General features: G+C 41.2%; 2 protein-coding genes, 1 long non-coding RNA gene and 1 pseudogene across 3 annotated transcripts; all 4 read right to left on the bottom strand.

Moving 5' to 3' along the window:
• LOC139306579 (protein NLRC3-like) overlaps positions 1-17,045 on the bottom strand; it is a 204,095-nt pseudogene that overhangs the window by 89,896 nt on the left and 97,154 nt on the right.
• LOC139306598 (uncharacterized) lies at positions 3,232-5,932 on the bottom strand. The gene is made up of 4 exons (XR_011599494.1): positions 5,814-5,932; positions 5,184-5,303; positions 4,384-4,490; positions 3,232-4,183 (listed from the first exon to the last, which is right to left on the bottom strand). It is a non-coding gene; the product is annotated as an uncharacterized lncRNA (long non-coding RNA).
• On the bottom strand, positions 7,204-11,185 carry LOC139306591 (V-set domain-containing T-cell activation inhibitor 1-like). Its single transcript, XM_070930490.1, has 4 exons — positions 11,060-11,185; positions 10,200-10,240; positions 9,254-9,580; positions 7,204-8,948 (listed from the first exon to the last, which is right to left on the bottom strand). The coding sequence occupies exons 1-4, from the start codon at positions 11,074-11,076 to the stop codon at positions 8,818-8,820; spliced, it is 516 nt and encodes a 171-aa protein (XP_070786591.1). The 5' UTR covers positions 11,077-11,185; the 3' UTR covers positions 7,204-8,817.
• On the bottom strand, positions 13,482-16,222 carry nck2b (NCK adaptor protein 2b). The gene is made up of 3 exons (XM_070930919.1): positions 15,997-16,222; positions 14,222-14,928; positions 13,482-13,676 (listed from the first exon to the last, which is right to left on the bottom strand). Exons 1-3 carry the CDS (start codon positions 16,220-16,222, stop codon positions 13,482-13,484), a joined length of 1,128 nt encoding a protein of 375 aa, XP_070787020.1.

Here is a 17,045-nt window from a genome sequence, read left to right as displayed (position 1 = left end):
CGTAACTAAAAATAAAAATAACCTCAATGTATTTAGTCTGATACTGAAATGACATCACACCTTTTTGTATATTAAAGTGACAATATACACCAGAACCATCAGTGGACATACAGATCTCACTTTATGGACTTCTCAGTGAATTTTAATCAACACGAAGAACATCTACAATTCCATAATGTCTGGGCATCTACATCCCCTGATGAAGGTCATGTGATACGGTCAAAAGCTCCAGTACAGCTGCTAAATAAACCGTGTAACAAGCTTGTTTTACTTGCTGAAATATAAACCAGACTGTGTGGATATAAAGTATTTGACTTGTACAATTAGGGAACAGTCAACCAGAACATATTTATATTCAGTAAAGCGTCTCCTTAAAGTTAATATCACATATTTCGCACATTTGTACGACCAAAATCCTCTTTTCTTCAAAATATGGGATAAGTCATCAGGTAACCGAGACACAATGAGTACATTTATTCAGGTACTGTACTGTTCAATTGGTACTTGTACTTTACTTGAGTACTTCACTGCATTGCACTACATTTTTGAGGTAAATATTGTGGTTTTTACTTCACATTTATATGATAATTTCAGTGACTTTGCAGATTTAGATTAATACAAAATATAAATCAACTACTAAATGATATATTATTATTATTATTATAATTATTATTAAAAGTTAAACTAGCCAGCAGTATATAAAGTAGTTCAAATTAGCCTTGAACAGCTGCTACATTGAAGTGTTTAAAATACATTTTGTTGTTAATACTTTTGAACTTTTACTTGTAACAGAGTATTTTTACACTGTAGTATTATTTCTTTTACTTCTGAATGATTAACAAAAAGGCTCAGAGCAGGCAGCTGGGGAGCTGCAGGGCAGCACGGTCAAGAGAAATACATAGAAGAATAAATGAAGATCAAAGCCCAGTTTTTAATGTTTTCGATGTTCACTTGAGTTTCTGTTTCCTCAAATCAAACCAAACTGTGTGAATCTCATGTTGTGCTGCTGCAGGACTCTGCAAGGAACGAGTTTGATGTTTTGAGGCAGAGATCTTTCACCTTGCTGAGATGCCATTTACGACTGTCAGGGATCACATCACACCTCCACATGTGGTTTGGCAGATCTGCTGCGGCAGTCAGACGTGCAACTTTAGTTTTGAAAAGAAAAAAAAGCATTAACACGAAGTTAGCTAGTAAGTGTACTTGTTCCCTCTGGAGCTTGGAACTACGTTTTCAATCTCAGATACGATTGAAACCTCCAGAAAGATCTAGTGAGAGGCTGAGATTGTTTCTTTTTTGTTTCCAACATTGACGCTCAAGCAAACCTTTAGACTCTCTTGTGGTTGTTCACACATATGTTGTTCAGGAACTTGTACTTTTTACGAGAGAGAAACTGAAAATGATGACTGTGCTGCAGTTTAAACACATGAAACTGTATTTTAAACTCCAGTGGAGATCAAAAACTTTCCAAAGATACCAAATCAGGGTGAACTTTGGGGGGATTAGTCTAAAGTGAAGCAGCAGACTGCAGAATATTTACATTTGTCTTGGGTTTGAATATTTCACTCAGTGGAAACATCATATAGCACCTGGAACAAGACAAGTATATATGAGATAATGTTTCTTAAAGGTTAAATCTGAATGTGAAAGGTTAGTTTGGTGAGTGAAGGGTGAAGGGAAGAGCTTGTTCCACCATCCGAGCACACAGCTGTTTGTATCATAACACAGTGCACAGTGCAGCTTGATGGGTAAAAAAAAACCCTCTTTGTTGCCTTCAGGAAGGAGAGTGAGCAAAGAAAATCACTCCATCTATGTAGCCATGAGGTTTTGGGGTCTTTTTTTTTTTTTTTTTTTTTAACAGTATGTTGAATTGTAATATTATAGTTTTATCATGTTACTCCGAGGACTACATGTGAACTCCCTCGATATGCAGATGACTTTTGACTTTTATATTGATGTTTGACTCATTAAAAAAGGTTTAAAATACCGTGTGTCATAATTTAAGTCGTGAGAACTCATTGAGAAATCTTGATTGGAACATTTTATGTGTTTAATGTCAATTAAGGTGTGAAAAACTTAAGAGCTCACTTAACATCTCACTTCCAGAGGTTGTAGAGAGCGAGGAAGCTTTTAATAGTGTGAAGCAAAGAATCACAGATGAAAAAAAGAAGAAATTAAAAAGCTGCGGTGCATCATGCGCTTCTTTGCCCACTATGAGACACAACACAAAATAAACGGTTCTGAGAAAATGAGCTTTAAAAGTAAATTTTCTTTGGAGGGATTTCTTTGAAAGAGATGCAGTCCAGGAACATCCCTTTAATAATTTGTCTTACCCAAAATAGAAACTATTTCTAAAAAAAGAGAGCATTTAAGACTTTTAAGGAACTGAGAATCAGATCTGTAAGAAAGGGAACTTTATTTGGATCACATGGTCTATGGACTAAAATTCAAAAGTGATTTAAAACCAACATTAAGTCAAAGAGATGAGAAGGGTTATACAAGATCCTTTAATTCTTTAAACTTGACTTTTCTGCTAAACGAACACCACCTGCTGTGTTTGGTTACAGTTGGGCTTGTTATTTGGGAAAGTTAAGTTTGTGTCATAATTTCATTTTTGTGAAATCAGGCCAAAGCCGAGGTCAGAACAGATGAAAAGCTGGTGTTGGATGTCAGGCCAAGAACACGTTTAGACACTGCTGTGTAATGAAAACATACATACACGAGAGGTCGATAATTTGCCAACTAAGGTCTAGAAGGTCTGAAGTTGCCAACTAAGCAGCACTTACAAGAAGCATTTTACAGTAAGTGTGAACAAATGTGTAACTCAAGTTTACATCACAGCAGTCTCTTGTGGTTTTGAGATGTGTTTTTTTGGAGCGATGCCACGAGAGGCTTCATGCACATCATCAGAACCACTAACACGTTGATGCACGAGGTGGATTGAACAGGAGAGGGAATATTAGAGGAGAGAACGTTACAGAATAATCACTGCAAACTAAAGTCTGGTCTGAATGGTTTCAACTCAATAAGCAGTGAGGATACAGCTGTGGTCGCAGCGCTGACAAAAATACAGGAAGTGAAGCTCTGAACGCTTCGACTCACCCACAACCCCTCAAGAGGCCAACCTGATGTTAGACCCACTGATCGCACACAAGTCAGACCACAAAACTCGAGTCTCCTTTGGGTTTTTTCTGTGTATAAAAGTCAGATATTAAAACTTCTCCAGTAGACAACAGGAACACCTTTAGTTTTCAGTTTCGGCCTCAAAGCCATCAGTTTGCGCTCTGACATCCTGTCAAACGAACAAAACATATTTGTCTTTACACACACAAATAGAATTACAGTTTGATCTGATGCTGATTTTTTGTATATGTATTGTTATTTATTTAAAACAAAAAGCTAAAAGTAATCAATGAATGGTTGAAACATTCAGCTTCTGGCAATATAAATGGTCATGATATGAACTGCAGTACAAAATCAATTGTCCTCAGTTGTTTCTATTCAAAGCTGGTACAAATGATTTTTAACAAGGTTTTCATTTTCAAAAGTGCTCTTTTTTCTATAATTGGGAGAGTTGTTCTTATATTTACAAATTCCTCAGCGGAAAACAACCAAGTTTCCATGAATTACAAAGAAAGAAACTAATACAAACACAAATACAAACACATAACTGAAAGCTTTTCATAAATTAAAAACAGTACGATGACATTATCATCATAAACTCTAGGTCAACCAACTTAAACCTGTTCCTGAACAGGTGTGGTCCAACCAAGCGTGCTTCATGAGATGGAAAACATGCGAATCAACAAAATGTGTTTCAGCGATCTTCAAGTCCACAACACCTAACGTCAACAGTCAGGAAATACCAAAACTGTCAGACATAATAAGACAGGTTCGTCTACATAGACTGTTGCTCTGAGGTAGTGGAGCAGGCATCGTCTCACTTCTCGAATCTTTTTTCCATCTGTATAAATACTACAGGTGAGTGGACCAGTGTCCATGTACCATCAATAACCATCCAGGTGTCCGGTAACCGTCCAGGAGTTCAGTAACCGTCCAGGTGTCCCAGGTGTTAGTGTCCAGGCAGCGTAGCTTGAGGAAGCTGAGCTTTGGAGTAAATGCACTCTAGAGGAGGATCGGCAGGTAGGGGGGCTCTGTAGGTGGGGAGCTGGATCTCATCGTACTGAAACACACAGCAGGAGTACTGAGTACAGTATAAAGTACAGCACAGGAGTAGAACTACTGATAGTGCTGTTAGCAGTAGTAGAATGAGGAAGAGCAAAAGGTGGACTACAAAGTAATACTGCAGGAGTGTCAGTTGTAGCAGCAGTAGCATTGGTAACAGCCATTGTCTTAGCAGTGATAGTGATAGCAGTTGTTTACCTGCGGTGTCTCCAGGGTCTCTGGGTTCTCATAGGTGAAAGATGAATGGTCATTCACCTGGAAGGTGCAGTTCTTCCTCTTCAAACACAGAGATGTAAAAACCAAACCTGCCAACAGAGCATCAAACTAATATAACTTCACACTGAGATTCATACCATGAATGTTGAAATCGATTTTTAAGTTCTGTGCAGTGCTCTGATTCTCCAGCAGCAGATTCTCTGACAGCTGCATTCAGCTACAAACAACAAAACTCAGAAAACAGAAACAGAAACACAAGGAGGTAACTACCTGCAAATATCTTGAACGTACATTCAAAGATACCACACCTACAGCTGTATCTTCAACATACCAGGTTTGGAAATGATTTCAGTATACAACATCTGTCCCTCACATTACAAAAAGTCCAGCTTTCATAGAGACTGATATAGGTTGATGTGGTGGTCAGACATGAAGGGAACTTTTAGCTAATGCTAACGTCAACTTTTGTTTTTTCCATAGAAGCCAGTCTTGTTTTAAGGTCAACAGCAATGCAATTCTGAGTGACCAATAATAATACCAATAATCTAAATAATATTAACTATTAAAATGATCACGGTTTGTCAAAGGGTTTCAGAAACAGAAAGGTTTCTGAAAGATTTATTAATGAACTGCTGGTTTGATTTACTGTTGTGATACATGATCCAGTAATTAGAGTTAGCAATTTCATTTATCTTTATTACACTTGTGTACCAGCAGCACAGAAACATGATGCCTTTGAGCTGAAGTGCACGTGCAGAAGCTCTTGGTATTTACAGACTCACCTATTACCACTAAGAGGAGGGCATTCAGGGCGAGCGAGCTGTATACGAGCTCACTCTGCCATATGCTACTGATGTGCTGCTGCTGTTGGTGGTCGTTGGTGGACGGAGTGACAGGAACATCTGGAAAAAGAATAGCCACAAAGATGACCAAAGAATTCAGACGCCGTACTCAGGCCTTACTGAGCTAAGTACAAGACGATTTTTCACTTGTAGCGTATCCCTGTGGAAGATTCTTCCCTCCAATAACAACCGTATATACAACCTTTCTATTAATCCTTTCATTAGTAAACAATATGACAAAATACATATGTGACAGAAGAGACTTCAGCTCGAAAGACTTCTTTGTACATTTGTGAATTCCGTAGTTTCCAAAGAAGCATTTCTGAAAAACTGAGGTACTTACCTGGGATGAGGCGAAGACGGTTTTCAAAGATAATGCTGTTATTTAGCTTCCTGGCACAGAAGTAAAGCCTGAAATCCTCTGCTGTGATGTTTGTAATCACAAGTCTGTTTCCCGTGACTACATATTTGGTTTTAAAAGTGGTATAAACGAAGTACTTGGTATCATTGTGATTCATACCGAAAGTGCGGGCGATGAGCCCTCTGATCGGGCTGTGTATCTCCACATACCAGTAGATGTTTGGAGGATCCAAAGAGCAGTGTAAGGTGACACTTTGACCCAGCTCCCCCTTGACCTCAGTCAGGTTCTGGGCCTCAGCATAAACCAGAAACACCAGGCCGATCATCCAAAGCAGATCCATGATCAGGTGCAGCACCAAGAGCAAACCGTGTGGAACCCGGCGCTGCTCTGATTTGATACTGATACTTCCTTCATGGTGAGCAAAGTGCTCTTCACTTCCCGTTTCATAAGGAGGTGATTGTGCTCCATGTAATGATGACATGATCTGGTGAGTTAAACCGCCAACTTTCATCAGACGATCAACAACCGGAAGTGAAACTCTTTCAACCGCAGTTTGCGCTCTGCTACAGGAAGCTGTGGCATTGTTTGTGTCCATGTAACAAATTTTCAGATGTTTTCAGGAGAGATTCTTGAGGGCTGATATTTTAAATGAATTTGAAAGCAGATTGTAACACCATTATTCTGCTGCCTTCACTGTACGACAACAATGCTTAGGGTAGTACTGCTTATTTTTTAAACACTCATGTCCATCCAGGCATGAAAGCAGGCGCAAAGATTTTAAAGTAGTTTTACTGGTGGTAGTTTCATTAGTACTCATAATAGCACTAGCAACAGAACGTGTAGCAGTTGTAGTAGATGTACAAGTACAAGTAGTCGGAGTTACAACTGGATTACAGTAGTAGTAGTAGGATGTCACTTTAATAGCAACAGTACGTTACTATCAGTAGTTGTAGTACTGGTGATACAAATATCTATATAGTAGTCTAGTGTAGTATTCTCTAGTGGTGGTAAGAGTAGTTTTATTAATAGCAGAGCTAGTAGTAGTACTAGTGGTAGTAACAGCAGCAGACAACAAGAACTGACAGGAGTAGTAGTAGTAGAGAAGTAACTTTAATAGTATGAGTAAGTTATAATAGTAGTACCAGTAAAATGACAGTAAAGTAATATGTTTAGTAGACAGAAGGGTTAATAACAATAGTACTGAAACTAGTAGTAGCAGTAGTATAGTTAACGTAGTAGTAGTAGTGTTAGTGTTAGCAGTAGTAATAATAGTAACAGGAGTAATAGTAAGTTAGTAGAAGTGGTGGTAGTAATAGTAGTACTGGTACCACTACCAACAGTCCAATAGGAATGTAGCAGTAGTGTTAGTAGGACTAGTAGCAGTAACTTTACACCTGTAGAATATTACAGTAACAGTAGTTATAGTGTCAGAGTAACAGTAATAGCAGTAGTGATAATAGTACTAGCAGTACTAGTTTCTTCACTTCAAAGTTTTAGTGACTGAACGTCAGAGCTGTCACATGATGTGATGAAGTGGCTCCACCTTGTGGCTCAAAGTCGCTTCTGCAGAAAAACTCACAAGAAACATTTCTTCAACTTGAACTTTTATTTCAGAATAAAACAAACTTCCGTCTGCAGCTCAAACACTCAAATATACAGATGTTACTACAAATCCTGTCAATCATAAATAAAAAGACTTTCCTCCACTTTGAAAAGCAAAGTGAGAATGGACAGCGTTTCCAGGGGACACTAAAAGGTGGCGGACACGGCGGTTGCCATGGTCTGTGACTCATGACCTTACTAAAGTCAGCTGTCCACGTTTGGTTGTGTTTCCGCGTCTTAATGGCTGCATGTGTTGTCACATCAGTGAAACTGTTTTCTTAATTAGTTTGTGTTTTGAGCTCTCAGGGCCACCGTATGTAACTGTAAAAGAGGGAAGAAACTCGGGATGAATCTTCTAGCACAAAACATGATACACTCCTCATGTAGGTACAGATTAAACACAAATCCTATCAAGAAAAATAGTTACAACATTATAAATAAATACATGACCAGATCCTACATTTCCCATAATGCAAGCGGGCTGGGCTCGAAGGCCCATACAGCAGCATCACTTCAGCAAGATGAGGGTCACATGACTGACGGCTAGCTTCTTTCAACACAGGTAACATTAGCTATTAGCCGTTAGCCTCCCCTCAGAAATGGCGGTAGCTGACTTTATATATAAAGTATACACGTAAACTTCAGCACAAAGCTTCAATATGTTTCCGCAAAAAATAACAAAACATGGAGAACACGGAACACGGTCCGATTATTAGAACAATCGATTCATTGTTGAGGTAATTTATCCAATATTCGCCTCGGTGTTCAAATAGCTTGTTATGGATGAGTAACATTGGACACATTTAGATTTCAATTAATCACTTATAATTATCATAAAATATTCTTCTGTACATTGACCTAAAGGAAGAGTTCAACATGTTTATCACGTTTCCTGCTCAGAGACACGCTGTGTTTGATGTAGATATTTATGTTTGTACTGATGTCATTTTAATGGTTTTACGTCCATCTTTTTCACATTTTGAAACTTATTGGAAACAAGTTTGAACACTTTAAAATGTTTTTCTTTGGTGTGTTTTGCAGATTCAAGTAAAAATAAATAAATAAATCAACGTTATCCTGACATGAAACTGTTACATGTCAGCGTTTAATTCTTCATTGGGAACTTCACTCAATAAATAAGTAACATTTGAAACACACGTCAGGCTTTCAGCGAAGAGTTCTTCTCCAAAAGTTAATCATCTGCAGCTCTCTGACCAACCAGCATCCAGATGAACTGCAGCTATTAGTCCAAACACGATATATTCATATTGATTATGACTCCACGCCAAAGCAACTGATTATATGTGTGAAGCCATGTAAACATGCGGCTTGTATACAGCAGTCAATAGAAGCACATATTATCATTACTATATCTAATATTAACATTATTAGTTCACTACGTTGTCGGATAATAAATAACTAATGAAGTGGCTTTGGACGATGAACTGAGCAGCGTCAAACTAAACGCTGGTTCTTTTTCGCAGAGAGCTGAGACTTCAGAGGTTGTTTCATTCATGAAATTAAATTCTTTTTTGGAGCCGAACTCTTCATTGTGTTGCCCAGCGAAATGTTTCTCAAAGCTGCCAGACTGTTTGTGTCGTAGTGAAATCTTTAAGTTCGAACAGAACTGAATGACAAAGACAGAGGAACAGAGAGCAGGATCAGGAGGAGGGGGTGCGGTGTTACCGCAGCACCACCTGATGGTCCAGGAGGCGTCGCTGCTGCTACTTCAACACGTCTACCTGCAACATGAACACAAACAGTCAGCACAGGATCCTGGATCAGCTGAGGCTCTTTCAAGTGTTGTAACGCCGGGCTGATTACTCGGCTCTTTAAAACTTCAGACATTTAACAAGAGATTTACTTTTTTACACGACTGAAAGCTGAAAGAGTTTCAGTTTCAATTGTTGTTTCTATGTTTTGAACGTTTTTCTTTCAAACTCATCAGAATTCTTTAGTTTACAGCTGATGTGGAGGTGATGATGATGGAGCCCTTTGACTGTTAAATCCATCATGTACACCTCAGGCGTCCCCGAGTCGTACAGACCTGAAACAGTGAGTGAGACGTGCTGCTCGAAGTCCACCTCTGGGATGTGACATTCGTACGGGCTGCTGTCTGACCGCTGGACGTTGTTCAAGACGATGGAGAAGTTTCCCTCCTTGTACTGATCCAGGAAACTCAACACTCGACCTCTGAATTTCTGGTTCTGGGTCGAAAGGTCTGGTACATTCTGGATGATGTCCAACACGTTGCTGTCGTCTTTGTCCCTCCAGAAGACGGAGACAGTCTTTGGTAGAGGGTCGTCCTCGTTGTAGAAGCAGGGCAGCAGGACGGTGTCTCCGACAAAACCCTGGACTTTAACCTGGCAGCTCACTGTGAGACGACAAAAGTGGTTTCTGGTATTTAAAACTCTCCAGAAATGTGTGTTTTCCCGACTGAACGAGTGATTCAATCGATCAGGTCGCACCATTAACACCAAACAAACATCTCGTGTGAATCTGAAGATGGAAATAAATCTCAAGAAAATACAACTTCTAAGGAGTTCACTCTTGATCTTTGAAACGGCCGTTTACAAAACGATCTCACCTCAAGGTCCATTCAGTAGCTGTTCTGTTGATCACACATCACATGGTCTTCCTCAGCAGATGGAGGGGCAGATCTTTTCTGAGCACTTTAATGTTAAACGTCCACAGCTGCATAGCTCCCGTCTGCTGATGAAGATCATGTGATATGATCAAAAGCTCCACAACAGCTCCCCTGTGGTGAGATTAGAAATAGAAAACACAACAGAAATCTGCTTCACATTCAAACACAAAGACAATAAAATCAGCAGAGGCTCCTCATGTGTGAGAGTTTACTTTGTACAGTGGACGTTTTTAGTCTTTGTTACACAATGAGTGGCGCCACCGTGTGGTGGTTGGCATGTTTTCTCCCCAGACTTTTCTGGTTCAATAAAACAGGAAAACATATATTTATATTGAGATAAACTCACCTCTGCAAACCAAAAGCATCCACAGCAGAAACTCCCCGAACCTGTGGAGACACAGAAGTGAATAAATCATTTCGTCCTCACGTCAGACTCAACGGATTCAGTGCATGTAATGAATGTTCTTTGACATTTTCAGGTTTTCTTTGTCTTCTGTGATATTAAATTAAATGTCTTCGGGTTTCGGGCAGTTGGACAAAGACAAAGCGAGACTGTGTCTGCTTGGGCTGTGGCTGATTTCTGACACTTCATGGAATATTTGAGAAGATATGAAGACAGTCAGCAGATGAACTGATGATGATGATGATGATGATGTAAAGAACTGTTAGCTGTGAGCAGATGTGTTGCAGCTGAAGACTCTGACTGACAGGAAGTTCTGTTCAAAAACAGGTCAACTTTCTGCAAACGAGGAAGTGACAGGACCCCCCCCCCCCCCCCCCCCCCCCGCAGACCAGTGACTAGCTCTTTAATGTTCAGCAGGTCACATTTCCTTCAGCGTTCAGACACACAACTTACTTTACTCTGACATCTGCTCTGGACTAATATCTGACCTGAAGTCAGCACAAACTTTTTACACCTCGTGAGCTTGAGGCCTCTTAAGTCACATATTGAAGTTAGTTAAAGTAACCTAACAAGCTAACTAGCTGGTTAACCCAGCGTCATGACGTCACTCTTTGGGCCTCTGAAGTGTTTAAGCTTGATGAGGCTCCTTAAAGTCACCTGACGTAACTTAACAAAGATTAACTTCCTGTCTTCTCCTCGCGTTAGCTAACACAACATGGCTAACTGTTAGCTTAGCTAAGTGGGCCTACAGTTGGAACTAGTAAAGTCTATGATAGTCTTTATATTGAGAGACTTTCACTGACCTCGTTAAACCGCCCATGTTGGTTCGGATGTTTGTCTACAGGCCGAAACTTGTATGAATGTGTTTTAAACTCTTATTTTAATCCTCTGAAGCCAACTCGACCAGAAACGTTGGAATGTGACGTACCGCGTCGGCGTCGGCGTCACCAACACGTCAGACGCACGCACGCACGCACACAGGCCGTAAAGCCCATCACAGACTGGATTCTATTTCTGGACAAAGTCCTCACATATAAATCACCATTTTCCAACTTTGAACCCAAATGTAACGTTATTTGGTTTGAACTACGTCATCATAAAGATCCCTACAAGGTAGAAAATCATTCAAATAAATGCCACATAAAGTCTCTGTAGCACTGTCTTATTATTCATATTTTATATTACTGTTATTGATCTATTTTATCAGTATTATTATAATGTTGTCATTCTCATTTTTAAGGTTATTCTGGTGTGTAATTTCCTTCATAGTTATTTCTTCTACAGGCTGAACAATGTTCAGAAAAAGGTTTTTGAAGCTATATTAATTTAATTTCAGAGTCCTGGAATGTATTTTTCTTATCAAACTCATGAATATCATAAAAGTCGGGACTCTCTACAGCTTTTGTTATTATTTGGGCTTTCTGTTGTATTGTTTCAGGCTGTATGATGTTGAACCTGCTGCAGGGATTCAGACATCAGAGCATCAGTGAGGTCCAGCTCTGAAGACGAGGTTCAGGTCTGGGCTTTGCGCAGTACATCCAAGTTCTTCAACACCAAACTGGGAAAAAAACATGTCTTTATGGACAACAGCGTCCACAAACCTTTGTCCATGTACTGTATCTGTCAGCTGAATCAGCTCAGTAGTCCTGACCTGAGAAAGACAACAAACACACTCACAGTAACTTTCTGCTTTTATTGGAACAAGAGCCAGAATTCAAAACTCAACATGACAGAGAGTCAACAGCATCTCCACCATTTAATGATTACAGCTTCCATCTTGAAAGGACTGGAAGTGGAAGAAGTTTACAAAGAAAATGAGGAATCTTTTCAATCACTTTCAATTATTTTGAACAAAGTTCATTGATTCATTTATTCCAACAACATGAAAGATTTCTGATCTATTCAGTAAGAATGTTTCTCTAACAGGAGGAGACTCTCCCTGTGGTGTGTACTGACGCCCATATTGATGAGAAGTTACACCTAATCGATCAAATCAGAAACATTCACTTGAACTGAAGTTTAATCAGAAGTGTTCTCTCACAGCCCAGTCATGAAAACATGTCGACATGTCAACAACAGCTCAGTTCACTTTTCTCTCATTTAAATAAAGATTACAACTGAATCTAGACTTTCACTGATATTGGTGTAGTGGATATTTGGGGATTTTGCAGAAGTTTAGAGAACCAGTAAAATCTTTTAATTCACTTCTAAAATCGTTGTCATGTTTTTTTCCACATGAAGCAATTTGTTTTGAAAAGGTGCTGTATAAATAAAGTTTATTATTATTATCATATTAGGTGAATTTTTAAGAGAGGAGCTGCAGAGAAGCCTAGAAGAAATTCATTCACGCTAGAAAGAGATGCAACATCTAAAACCACAACACTGATCTTTTGGGATCTGTGGTGTGGTGGTTGTCTAAAAACACCACGCCCTGGTCCAGGACTGTCACACCATGGGAAGAAATGTGGAAAATACACATTTTTTAGATGGTTCAAAGTTGGAAGAAAAAGGCAAAATCACAAGTAGAAAGTCTGAAAAAGCAGCAATCCGTGGCACCACCAGCCACAGGGAACAGAAGCGGTGAAGGCAAACTCTGGTTATGTAGCAGTTTTGAAAGGAAACAGCTGACTTCTGAGCACCAAAGCGTCTCAAAGTGTTCAGTTTCCTCACTAAATGAACAGTGTTAATGCCTGACAAGTTTAGTGAAACCTGTGGAGCCTTCTGGGTTTCTCTAAAATGAATAAAGGTTGAAAAAACAGAAGGTTGTGGACTTGGACTAGATTTGGTCTGCAGAGTCTCACTGTCTTTATTTTCGTCTTGAGTGAGCAGAATTCATCAAACCTTATCAAAATTTTGAGTTAAAACCAGCAGGACTCGACAAAACCAGACAAGAAGGCAGCGGTTGGGTTTGTTTGTCTAAATGGATGAAAAGTTGAGTTCTGGAACCAGTTGAGTCTTCTGGGCTTCTGTAAAATACATTAAAACAGAGAAACGTCAAACAGAAGGTGGGGGATTTAGACCGGACTTTGTCTTCAAGGTCCAAAAACCAGCTGAACTCTCAAGAGCTTCCCCCAAATCAGTTGAGCAAAGAGCTACTAGAACAGGACCAGACCAAACTGGACCAAACCAGACCTGAAGATATCTGTGGAGTGTTTATAAAAATGTCTGAAAACTGTTGCAATAAAATCCGACCACAAGACAAAACCTCTGTTGATGGGTCAAAGGTCACGGCAGAGGTCGGACCAGGTAGAGCTTCTCGCCGTCCTCGCTGGTGAAGATGGGAGCTTTCTTGTAGTGCTCGACCAGCTCGTCCATGGAGGAGAAACGCCGCTGGCCGATGCAGAAGACGCCGTCCAGCAGCTGGACCTTGAAGTGTTTGTTCTTCCCCATGGCCTTCAGGGAGACGGAGAAGTCGCTCGGCTGACAGAGGGAGGACAGGAAAGAGGGCAAAGAGAAAGAGGAAACAAGAAAAAGAGAACAGCAAAAAGAGAAGAAAGAAAGAAAGGACCACAAGAAAATAGGAGGTAGGGAAGGAGGTGGAAACACAAGAAAAAGGAGCAGGGAGAAAAATATAAATTAATTAAATTAAAACATAAGATAAAGATAAAGAAAGAGAAAAGAAAAAGCCAAACAGAGACACAGAAAATGGAGACGATGAATCAACAACTGAACTTTACTTGTAGTCATGTAGTTACAGTCAAACTGCCACTAGATGGAGACAAAGCTCACTGTACAGTACGTGATCAAAATCATTTTCAACATATTGATGCAAAAATGGTTTTAAATTTAAAGGACAGGTTCACATTTTATCCCGTTTGTCTTAAAACAACCGTCAGGCACACACATGAACACTGAAACAGGGTTTTCTTCCTGTAATCGTTCCTCCTGTTCACACTGGACATGAACGTAACTCTTCTTAACATGTTTGTAAGTGACGACGACAAAATCCACGGCTCGATACTCACCGATGACTCACTGTCTCGTACCAGGAAGTCTCCCTCCAGCCCCCTCTTGTTGAGCGCACACTCGGCCTGATGCCGTGTCACGTTGCAGTAGTACCAGTCCTTGCCAGCAAACTTGCCGCTATGAGCCGGCCCCGTGTACAGCGAGCTGCTGTCACTCAGGACGACCATGTAGTTCTTTGGTACCAGGCCCACCAGGCCGCCGGTGTTGCGGCACCGCCACCACTCCGGGTCGTTTTCTGGCTTCTCGATCACCTCCATCACCTCACCCTTGTCAAAGTTCAGCTCCTCCTCCGTCACAGAGCTGAACGGGTACAATGCCTGGACGGTGTGCAGGACACTGCTGCCGGCTGATTGGCTGTTTGACACCATCATCGCCCCTTCTACTGTCTGGTAACCGGGGTCAACAGACGCCACCTCGCCACTGTTTTCGTCCAGCACGTAGTTGGAAGGAAACCAGCCGACCTGTCCGCCCGAGCTGCCCCGCCACCAGCCGTCGCTGCACTTCTCCAGGACGACCACCCGTGACCCCTTCACCAGAGTCAGCTCGTCCTCGCGCTCGGCCTTGTAAGCAAACTTAACCACTACCAGGACGCTGAGGTCGTAGATGCGCTGGGAACCTCCAGCGCTGCCATTGGATGGGTACTCGTCTGTGCTGGGCGTCGGAGAAGTGCCACGGCCGCTGGTCTTCCTCTTGGTCCTTCCGAGGCCTGGGAGAGAGGACGGAGAGGTTGATGTTTGGAAAAACAAGAGGCCTCGTTTGTTTTTACTCAGCACAGATACATAAATGATGAGCAGGCTCATGTTTCAGAGCAGACAGGAAGAGAGTGAGGCACATGTTGAGTTAAACGCACTTTCACAGCTCAGAGAGGATGCGAACACTTCAGGAGTACAAGCTGGGAGCATAATTAGCACAGGAGAGGCCAGGTATTGATTCGCAATGCTAATGTGCTATGCCGCTCTACAGCATACTAACTGCTCAGCTAACCATTGTAGCTAACTGACCAAGCTAATTCCCTCAAGAGTTTTCAGCACTTGTCCTCTCAGCTGACACTCAGAGCAGCTGCGCAGGTCTTCCTCTCTGTAGCCTAAGAGACGAAACCCAGGGCAACAAAAGCAGAAATCACCAAATCAATACATGGTCATCATCATATACGTAACCAGATCAGTCAGCTGCTCTCAGTCAGTCAAACTGTTGAAACTTAATGAACCTCTGAGTGTCTTAAATCAACAGGAAGAGATCGGCCTGGAGGACAGCGAGGGGGGTCTGGCATCGCTCTCTGGAAAACAACCACCTTTGACTTCAATCCATAACAGCCACCAGTCACAGTTCATCATCATCATCATCATCATGTGCTGTGCGTCTTTAAAATCTCTCAGGTTGTTTAGGGTGACGCTTGTCAAACTTCATCAAACTTAAAAGCTGAATTAAAGATAAATGATTCTTAAGACCACGGCTGGATTACTGAACGGGCTGCCAGGCACAGGTCCAGGGACCAACAGGGGTCCCCTAATCCAGAGTCACCGTTTCAGATCTTTAAATGCTGATTATCTGCCTAGTAACACCTTAGCAACCACCCACAAAATCCATTTAATGAAGCTGTAAAAGAGAAATAGTTACTTGTCATGAAGTTAATTAAGTTTTATTAACTCTCAAACAGTTTTAATTAGAACTTTCTGTCTGATTGAAACCTTTTTTATACCTTAGTGTTATGATTTCACCAAATGAATCCTGTCAGCTGAAGTTGTTCTAGTTAAAAGCACCAACAGAAACTCACCCAGTGTGTCTCTGAGGTTCCTGACCAGCGAGCCTTTCTTCAGGCTGTTCTTCTTCTCCACGTAGTTGGATGGGACGAAGCCCATCTGGTTGGCGGCGTTCCGGACTCTCCACCACGTCTGGGAGTCGTCCAGCAGCCACAGGCGCTCGTTCTTCCGGATGTCGAGTTCCTGCTCCTGCTGGGCCTCGTAGTCCCACTTGGCGATCACGATGGTTTCCTCCGTCATCGTTCATGGAGGCGCCGCCGCACCGCTGACCAAAGATACACCGAAGGTCAGACAGAACCAGGCAGGCATACAGATATATCAGGTTAACCAGTGGATTCTGTTACCTGTGGACAGAGCCAGGCTAGCTGTTTCCCCCTGTTTCCAGTCTTTATGCTAAGCTAAGCTAACCAGCTGCTTGCTGTAGCTTCATATTTATTGTACATCAACTGACTCTCAGACAGGAAGAGAAGAAGAGCATTTCACTAAAAGCTGTTCCTTTAGCATGTTAGTATGCTAAAGTTAGCTTGTTAGCACACTGTGTTAGCATGAAGCTAAAGGTAGAGCTGAGACTGAAGCAGCTTTCAGGGAAACATGAGGAACAAAATCTTAAATATAAAAACACTGGAGCCTACATTTCCCATGATGCACTTGGACCGAGTCTTTCATTAGTTAGTAACACAGGTCTGATGACATCACTATGACCTATGACGATGATGAGGTCGTGTCATAAAGGGGGGTCAAAGACTAAACTGATCCAGGTGTCTCTGGGTTTACTTCAGACTGTGGGACCTGGTCTTGATGTGACAGCACAGACACCTTTAACTCCTGCTCTCACTTCTCTGGACTCGAGAACAAACGTGTGGACTTTCAGTAAGTGTTGGTTTTCTGGGCTGCAGAGAAATAAAGAGCTCGTTAATGTTCTGGAACTCTTCTGATTCCGTTTGTCTGAAAGTTGTTTTGAACACGTTACGAACAGAAAACCACAGAAAACCACAGAAACCAGAATCTCATTTCAGACCAACTCTGGTTTTTAAAATACATTTTAATAAGAATCGACCCTGAA

Source organism: Enoplosus armatus, chromosome 24 (genome assembly GCF_043641665.1).
Source record: "Enoplosus armatus isolate fEnoArm2 chromosome 24, fEnoArm2.hap1, whole genome shotgun sequence".
NCBI lineage: Eukaryota > Metazoa > Chordata > Actinopteri > Centrarchiformes > Enoplosidae > Enoplosus > Enoplosus armatus.
This window is presented reverse-complemented; position numbering and strand designations above follow the sequence as displayed.

Excerpts from the sequence above, each read along its gene's own strand:
- LOC139306591 (XM_070930490.1), bottom strand. Across the intron at positions 9,581-10,199 it reads GATGCTTTTGGTTTGCAGAG|TGAGCTGCCAGGTTAAAGTC; the intron begins GTGAGTTTATCT and ends GTCGTCTCACAG. Across the intron at positions 8,949-9,253 it reads CGTCTCACTCACTGTTTCAG|GTAGACGTGTTGAAGTAGCA; the intron begins GTCTGTACGACT and ends TTCATGTTGCAG.
- nck2b (XM_070930919.1), bottom strand. The coding sequence starts at position 16,222 with ATGACGGAGGAAACCATCGTGATCGCCAAGTGGGACTACGAGGCCCAG. Across the intron at positions 14,929-15,996 it reads GAACCTCAGAGACACACTGG|GCCTCGGAAGGACCAAGAGG; the intron begins GTGAGTTTCTGT and ends CCTCTCTCCCAG. Across the intron at positions 13,677-14,221 it reads TACGAGACAGTGAGTCATCG|CCGAGCGACTTCTCCGTCTC; the intron begins GTGAGTATCGAG and ends TCCCTCTGTCAG.